Source organism: Oncorhynchus masou, chromosome 18 (assembly GCF_036934945.1).
Source record: "Oncorhynchus masou masou isolate Uvic2021 chromosome 18, UVic_Omas_1.1, whole genome shotgun sequence".
Classification (NCBI taxonomy): Eukaryota; Metazoa; Chordata; class Actinopteri; order Salmoniformes; family Salmonidae; genus Oncorhynchus; species Oncorhynchus masou.
The window spans coordinates 75158664-75167903 of NC_088229.1; the positions used below are offsets into that span (position 1 = coordinate 75158664).

At 40.7% G+C, this 9240-nt stretch overlaps 1 protein-coding gene across 1 annotated transcript; it reads left to right on the plus strand.

Annotated features, from left to right (window-relative positions):
- The first annotated feature begins 220 nt into the window (after nucleotides 1-220).
- On the plus strand, nucleotides 221-8793 carry LOC135505271 (microfibril-associated glycoprotein 4-like). Its single transcript, XM_064924482.1, has 6 exons — nucleotides 221-373; nucleotides 1682-1725; nucleotides 1852-2043; nucleotides 6349-6445; nucleotides 6600-6767; nucleotides 8357-8793. The coding sequence occupies exons 1-6, from the start codon at nucleotides 301-303 to the stop codon at nucleotides 8605-8607; spliced, it is 825 nt and encodes a 274-aa protein (XP_064780554.1). The 5' UTR covers nucleotides 221-300; the 3' UTR covers nucleotides 8608-8793.
- Nucleotides 8794-9240: the final 447 nt, after the last annotated feature.

Sequence of the window (9240 nt, forward strand, 5' to 3'; positions counted from 1 at the left end):
TTCCAGGAATGATTAGTTATCTTTATAAAAGAGGTGTGGACCAGGTAATGTACTGAGTGTTGCAATGAGCTCTGGTTGTCTTTATAAAAGAGGTGTGGACTGGGTAATGTACTGAGTGTTGCAATGAGCTCTGGTTGTCTTTATAAAAGAGGTGTGGACTGGGTAATGTACTGAGTGTTGCAATGAGCTCTGGTTGTCTTTATAAAAGAGGTGTGGACTGGGTAATGTACTGAGTGTTGCAATGAGCTCTGGTTGTCTTTATAAAAGAGGTGTGGACTGGGTAATGTACTGAGTGTTGCAATGAGCTCTGGTTGTCTTTATAAAAGAGGTGTGCATCTTTGTGGGGCAGACATCTGCTCAGTCACTCATACAGGTAAGCTCATACACTCACTTATTTTCTTCTTTCTTTCTGCTTTGGGATCGGTGAGCTAACTGTAGGCTAATGCGTTTAGCATGAGGTTGAAAGTAACAAGAACATTTCCCAGGACATAGACATGTCTGATATTGGCAGAAAGCTTAAATTCTTGTTAATTTAACTGCACTGTCCACTGTCATAAACAAATTAGGCACATTTGGGCAGTCATGATACAACATTTTGAACAGAATTACAATGGTTCATTGGATCAGTCTAAACTTTGCACATACACTGCTGTCATCTAGTGGCCAAAATCTAAATTGCATCTGGGCTGGAATAATACATTATGGCCTTTCTCTTGCATTTCAAAGATGATGGTACAAAATAAATACACAATAACTTGTTTTTCTCTTTGTATTATTTTTTACCAGATCTATTGTGTTGTATTATCCTACACTCCCTTCACATTTCCACAAACTTCAGTGTTTCCTTTCAAATGGTATCAATGCATATCCTATTCCAGCCCAGGCGACAATTTAGATTTTGGCCACTAGATGACAGCAGTGTATGTGCAAAGGTCTACACTGATCCAATGAACCATTACATTTCTGTTCGAAATGTTGTATCAAGACTGCCCAAATATGCCTAATTTGTTTATTAATAACTTTTCATGTTAGAAACTGTGCACTCTCCTCAAACAATATCATGGTATTATTTAACTGTAATAGCTACTGTAAATTAGACAGTGCAGTTAGATTAACAAGAATGTAAGATTTCTGCCAATATCAGATTTGTCTATGTCCTGGGAATTCTTCTTGTTACTTACAACCTCATGCTAAATGCATTAGCCCACGTTAGCTCAACCACATGCTAATCGCATTAGCCTACGTTAGCTCAACCACATGCTAATCGCATTAGCCTACGTTAGCTCAACCTCATGCTAATCGCATTAGCCTACGTTAGCTCAACCTCATGCTAATCGCATTAGCCTACGTTAGCTCAACCTCATGCTAATCGCATTAGCCTACATTAGCTCAACCGTCCCGCAGGGGACCAACCAATCCTGAATAATTTTTTATAAAATATGTTATATACCAGCACATTTGATATAGGTCCAGTAGACTTATTTGCACCTAATGAACATGATACGATTGTTTTGCTCAGGGGAAAAGTCATTCTAGGGGGTCGGAAACGGGTGTTTCGATCCGATGGCACAACCTCTGCCTTAACTTAATTTAACCAATAGTAGCTTTCACCTGAAGAATACTGTTGTAAATATGCTTCACATCCATTCAATTTACTCTTTTTTTTGTCAACATTTTTTAGTAAACTATACAAAAGGCAAACGGACATCTATCTCAACAATGATGGTAGGTGTGAATAAACCAGAAAACATTCGTAGACACTAATGTGAATATGAAATATGTATCTTTAATGAACCATCACTAGACAGTATTTACATTAAAACTGTTATATCTATCTACCCTGTTGTGCAGTTCAGCTTGATGCTAGTTCTGCTGGTCCCCGTGGCGGTACAGTCCTCTCTGCATCCAGTGGACTGTAACGAGGTGTACCAATCAGGTTCTGGACAGAATGGGGTTTACACTATTTATCCTGCAGGATCCACCTCACCTGTCCAGGTGTTCTGTGAGATGTCGATGGAGAGTGCATATTCAGGAAAGTGGACGGTCAGTATCCAATATTTCTACCAATTTTTAAATACACGTATGTATTTACTTGTGTTTTTTCAATAACACTGTAATAGCTGTACGTTTGTACAGTAATTCTACTGTAAATTAACTTACTTACGATTACATTTACATTTATGACACAAACTGTTAAAAAAGTACCAGTCATTTTACAGTAAGTTACTGGCTATTGAGTTGCAGTAAAAATACAGTAATATGTTTTTGCATTTAAACTGTATTTTTGTTCAGTAAATATACAACAACTAACTGTATTTTTACAGCTAAATGTAAGGTGTTATAGCTGTAAAATGACAGTATGCTGCTGTATTCAGATTACAGTACACTCTTGTACACTGAACAAAATATATAAACACAACATGTAAAGTGTTGGTCCCATGTTTAATGAGCTGAAATAAAAGATCCCCGAAATTTTCCAAATGCACAAAAAGCTTATTTCGCTCAAGTTTTGTGCACAAATTGTTTTACATCCCTGTTAGTGAGCATTTCTCCTTTGCCAAGATAATCCATCCATCTGACAGGTGTGGCATATCAAGAAGCTGATTAAACAGCATGATCTTTACACAGGTGCACCTTGTGCTAGGGACAATAAAAGGCCACTCAAAAATATGCAGTTTTGTCACACAACACAATGCCACAGATATCTCAACTTTTGATGGAGCGCGCAATTGACATGCAGGAATGTCCTCCAGAGTTGTTGCCAGAGAATTGAATGTTAATTTCTCTACCATAAGCCGCCTCCAATGTAGTTTTAGAGAATTTGGCAGTACGGCCTCACAAACACGTGTATGGCGCCGTGGGCGAGCAGTTTGCTGATGCCAACGTTGTGAACAGAGTGACCCATGGTGGTGGTGGGGTTATGGTATGGGCAGGCATACTCTATGGACAATGAACACAATTGCATTTCATCAATGGCAATTTGAATGCACAGAGATACAGTGATGAGATCCTGAGTCCCATTGTGAGGCCCATTTTTTTTAAGGTGTCTGTGACCAACAGATGCATATCTGTATTCCCAGTCATGTTAAATCCATAGATTAGGACCTAATGGATTTATTTCAATTGACTGATTTCATTATATGAGCTGTAACTAGGTAACATGTTTGAAATTGTTGCGTGTTGCGTGTATATTTTTGCTCAGTATAAATGTAATATTTAATATCATTTTACTGTAATTGTACAGCAACTCAGTAGTCTGTAAATTCTTGAAATTTTACAGGATATTTATTACAGTAAAATGTAATGCAATTATTTACTGTAGGCACACTTGGGACTCAACCTCACCTGGGTTTGGACTCATAACCTCATGGTTGCCAGTGACTTGAATGTCTTGCTATGCAGGGTAGATCTGTGGGCTTGACAAAGGTTGGTCCACAGATTTAATGGCAATAATACATTTCTGCACTGAGGTAAATAGCAGTGCTCAAGGAGTCCCCCGCCAGTACATCACCACCCATCTACATTTCAAAGCGCCAGGGAACAACACAATACTTAGTCAGACACATTGACATTGTTTTATACGGTTACAGCCTTATTCTAAAATGAATTAAATATTTGTTTTATTCCTTATCAATCTACACACCATACCCCATAATGACAAAGAAAAAAAAACATTTATTTTATTATTATTGTTTTTTGCATTTTTTTTTTTTACATTGCTAATTTTTCTTTTATTTCTTTTATTGTTTTTTTTTACCTTTATTTAACTAGGCAAGTCAGTTAAGAAATAATAACAGAAATATCACATTTACATAAGTATTCAGACTCTTTACTCAGTATTTGTATTTTTGCTGTTGTTTATGTATTTATTTGAACATTTTTAGGGGTAGATCAGGGGTATTATTTACTATTTGTATTAAGTGTGGGAGCTCTGGAGGGTTATGAGGTAATAACTTGGCTGGAACAGCTGGGGGTCCCTGAGGAGAACTGAGTCCCACTGGGACAGCTAGGGGGTCCCTGAGGAGAACTGAGTCCCACTGGGACAGCTAGGGGGTCCCTGAGGAGAGAACTGAGTCCCACTGGGACAGCTAGGGGGTCCCTGACGAGTGAACTGAGACCCTCTGGGACAGCTAGGGTGTCCCTGAGGAGAGAACTGAGACCCTCTGGGACAGCTAGGTTCTCAAACGACACAAGACCATAATGTGAGTCTTTCACAACACACTGTCACTGGCCATAGTCATATACAGTGAGCTCCAAAAGTATTGGGACACATTGTTTGTTGTTTTGGCTTTGTACTCCAGCACTTTGGATTGGAAATGATGCAATGACTATGAGGTTAAAGTGCAGGACTGTCAGCTTTAATTTGAGGGTATTTTCATCGTTGTATTTTCACTGCAACCAGTAGCTGGTAGTGTAGCGTAAAATTACAGGATTGTTTTACAGTTTAGTTTTTCCTGACAAAACCAGCACCAGGACATAGACACAGTGTAGTTGAACCAGGACATAGACACAGTGTAGTTGAACCAGGACATAGACACAGTGTAGTTGAACCAGGACATAGACACAGTGTAGTTGAACCAGGACATAGACACAGTGTAGTTGAACCAGGACATAGACACAGTGTAGTTGAACCAGGACATAGACACAGTGTAGTTGAACCAGGACATAGACACAGTGTAGTTGAACCAGGACATAGACACAGTGTAGTTGAACCAGGACATAGACACAGTGTGTAGTTGAACCAGTAGACACAGTGTAGTTGAACCAGGACATAGACACAGTGTAGTTGAACCAGGACATAGACACAGTGTAGTTGAACCAGGACATAGACACAGTGTAGTTGAACCAGGACATAGACACAGTGTAGTTGAACCAGGACATAGACACAGTGTAGTTGAACCAGGACATAGACACAGTGTAGTTGAACCAGGACATAGACACAGTAGTAGTTGAACCAGGACATAGACACAGTGTAGTTGAACCAGGACATAGACACAGTGTAGTTGAATAGACACAGGACATAGACACAGTGTAGTTGAACCAGGACATAGACACAGTGTAGTTGAACCAGGACATAGACACAGTGTAGTTGAACCAGGACATAGACACAGTGTAGTTGAACCAGGACATAGACACAGTGTAGTTGAACCAGGACATAGACACAGTGTAGTTGAACCAGGACATAGACACAGTGTAGTTGAACCAGGACATAGACACAGTGTAGTTGAACCAGGACATAGACACAGTGTAGTTGAACCAGGACATAGACACAGTGTAGTTGAACCAGGACATAGACACAGTGTAGTTGAACCAGGACATAGACACAGTGTAGTTGAACCAGGACATAGACACAGTGTAGTTGAACCAGGACATAGACACAGTGTAGTTGAACCAGGACATAGACACAGTGTAGTTGAACCAGGACATAGACACAGTGTAGTTGAACCAGGACATAGACACAGTGTAGTTGAACCAGGACATAGACACAGTGTAGTTGAACCAGGACATAGACACAGTGTAGTTGAACCAGGACATAGACACAGTGTAGTTGAAGCAGTACCAGGACATAGACACAGTGTAGTTGAACCAGGACATAGACACAGTGTAGTTGAACCAGGACATAGACACAGTGTAGTTGAACCAGGACATAGACACAGTGTAGTTGAACCAGGACATAGACACAGTGTAGTTGAACCAGGACATAGACACAGTGTAGTTGAACCAGGACATAGACCAGACCACAGTGTAGTTGAACCAGGACATAGACACAGTGTAGTTGAACCAGGACATAGACACAGTGTAGTTGAACCAGGACATAGACCAGACCACAGTGTAGTTGACATAGACACAGTGTACAGGACATAGACACAGTGTAGTTGAACCAGGACATAGACACAGTGTAGTTGAACCAGGACATAGACACAGTGTAGTTGAACCAGGACATAGACACAGTGTAGTTGAACCAGAGACATACACAGTGTAGTTGACACAGTGTAGTTGAACCAGGACATAGACACAGTGTAGTTGAACCAGGACATAGACACAGTGTAGTTGAACCAGGACATAGACACAGTGTAGTTGAACCAGGACATAGACACAGTGTAGTTGAACCAGGACATAGACACAGTGTAGTTGAACCAGGACATAGACCAGACCACAGTGTAGTTGAACCAGGACATAGACACAGTGTAGTTGAACCAGGACATAGACACAGTGTAGTTGAACCAGGACATAGACACAGTGTAGTTGAACCAGGACATAGACCAGACCACAGTGTAGTGCACATATTCTCTTCTTCTTCTTCTGATTTCCAGTCAGTAAATTAAACAATATCTCTCTCTTAATCAGGTGATTCAGAACAGACAGGATGGATCAGTGAACTTCCACAGGAAGTGGAATGAGTACAAGAGTGGGTTTGGGAGCGCAGCTGGAGAGTACTGGCTGGGTAAGAACTGATTAAATGTCTTGCCTCCAGAACATTCTCCTCTTAGAACCCTGTTCAGCAAATGAGCTAATCCTGTTTGTCCTAATGCATGTACGTTCATTTGTCGTTGTATTCCAACAACACGGTGTGCTTCTATGCTGGTACTATTCTCCAGGACTGGAGACGATGTATCTCCTGACTATGAAGAAGACCTATGAGCTGAGGGTGGACATGGAGGACTTTGAGGGGAATAAGGTCTATGCTCAGTACTCCACCTTCTCTGTTGGACCAGAAGCTGAAGAGTACCCGCTAAAGCTGGGTTCATTCAAAGATGGAGGAGCAGGTGGGTGACAACTTTTATTGTCCATAAAAACAATTCTAAGAAAAAGTTCCAAGAATATAGCACCAGACAATAGTACCACAAACAAATTCTGAAGAAAAACAGTCCAAGAAAATCTGTCATTACGGGTTCACAACTGAAGATTTGCCAGTGGAAGCATTATCATTAGGTTATCAAGTGTTGCTTCCCTTGTGTTGGTGGGCTGTATACTTTGTTCTTATCCTGAGGAGATTCTATGACATCACAGTGGTCAGAAATCTATGTTCTTATCCTCAGAAGATTCTATGACATCACAGTGGTCAGAAATCTATGTTCTTATCCTCAGAAGATTCTATGACATCACAGTGGTCAGAAATCTATGTTCTTATCCTCAGAAGATTCTATGACATCACAGTGGTCAGAAATCTATGTTCTTATCCTCAGAAGATTCTATGACATCACAGTGGTCAGAAATCTCTGTTCTTATCCTCAGGAGATTCTATGATTCTATGACATCACAGTGGTCAGAAATCTCTTATCCTGTTCTTATCCTATGTTCTTATCCTCAGGAGATTCTATGACATCACAGTGGTCAGAAATCTATGTTCTTATCCTCAGGAGATTCTATGACATCACAGTGGTCAGAAATCTATGTTCTTATCCTGAGGAGATTCTATGACATCACAGTGGTCAGAAATCTATGTTCTTATCCTCAGAAGATTCTATGACTCATCACAGTGGTCAGAAATCTATGTTCTTATCCTGAGGAGATTCTATGACATCACAGTGGTCAGAAATCTATGTTCTTATCCTCAGGGTCAGATTCTTATCCTCACTATCATCACAGTGGTCAGAAATCTCTGTTCTTATCCTCAGGAGATTCCATGACTCATCACCATGGTCAGAAATCTATGTTCTTATCATGAGGAGATTCTATGACATCACAGTGGTCAGAAATCTCTGTTCTTATCCTCAGGAGATTCCATGACTCATCACAGTGGTCAGAAATCTCTGTTCTTATCCTCAGGAGATTCCATGACTCATCACAGTGGTCAGAAATCTCTGTTCTTATCCTCAGGAGATTCTATGACATCACAGTGGTCAGAAATCTATGTTCTTATCCTCAGGAGATTCTATGACATCACAGTGGTCAGAAATCTATGTTCTTATCCTGAGGAGATTCTATGACATGACATCACAGTGGTCAGAAATCTATGTTCTTATCCTGAGGAGATTCTATGACATCACAGGTGGTTCTTATCCTCAGAAATCTATGTTCTTATCCTCAGGAGATTCTATGACATCACAGTGGTCAGAAATCTATGTTCTTATCCTGAGGAGATTCTATGATTCATCACCAGTGGTCAGAAATCTATGTTCTTATCACAGTGGTCAGAAATCTATGTTCTTATCCTGAGGAGATTCTATGACATCACAGTGGTCAGAAATCTATGTTCTTATCCTCAGGAGATTCTATGACTCATCACAGAAATCTCTGTTCTTATCCTCAGGAGATTCCATGACTCATCACAGTGGTCAGAAATCTCTGTTCTTATCCTCAGGAGATTCCATGACTCATCACAGTGGTCAGAAATCTCTGTTCTTATCCTCAGGAGATTCCATGACTCATCACCATGGTCAGACATTTACAACGTTAGATAAGGATCAGGACCTTAATGAGGGCAACTGTGGCCAGACATACTACGGTGGATTTTGGTACAACAACTGCCATTGGACTAATCCCAATGGGATATACGCGTGGGGGGAGTCTGCCTACGGTGTTGGCATCAACTGGAGAACATGGAAAGGCTTCACATACTCCCTGAAAAGAATGACCATGAAGATCAGACCAGCCACTGGATAGAAGGGAAACATCTTAACTGTTAATTAAGCATCTCTATTTTCTAACAACATTTCTAAATCAACATTTTTAATAACAATGATTGCCATACAAAACATTTTTTCCCCACCACGTGCACACATTACGTTTACCTGGGAGGTGGTGTCTTTTCTAAGTACAGTTTGTGTTTGGGTCTTCGGAGAGTATCAGTGGGTGCCGCAGGACCCAGAATGTCGTGTGCTGCTTTGCCATAGCAACAGAAACCTGACTGCAGTGGGGATGATGTGACTCCTACCCATCCTCTAACTCTCTCTGTATCCTACCCTAACCAACTGTCTGTATCCTACCCTAACCAACTGTCTGTATCCTACCCTAACCAACTGTCTGTATCCTACCCTAACCAACTGTATGTATCCTACCCTAACCCACTGTATGTCTGTTTCCTACCCTAACCAACTGTCTGTTTCCTACCCTGTCTGTCCTACCCTAACCAACTGTATGTATCCTACCCTAACCAACTGTCTGTATCCTACCCTAACCCACTGTATGTCTGTTTCCTATAACCAACTGTATGTATCCTACCCTAACCCACTGTATGTCTGTTTCCTACCCTAACCAACTGTCTGTTTCCTACCCTAACCCACTGTATGTCTGTTT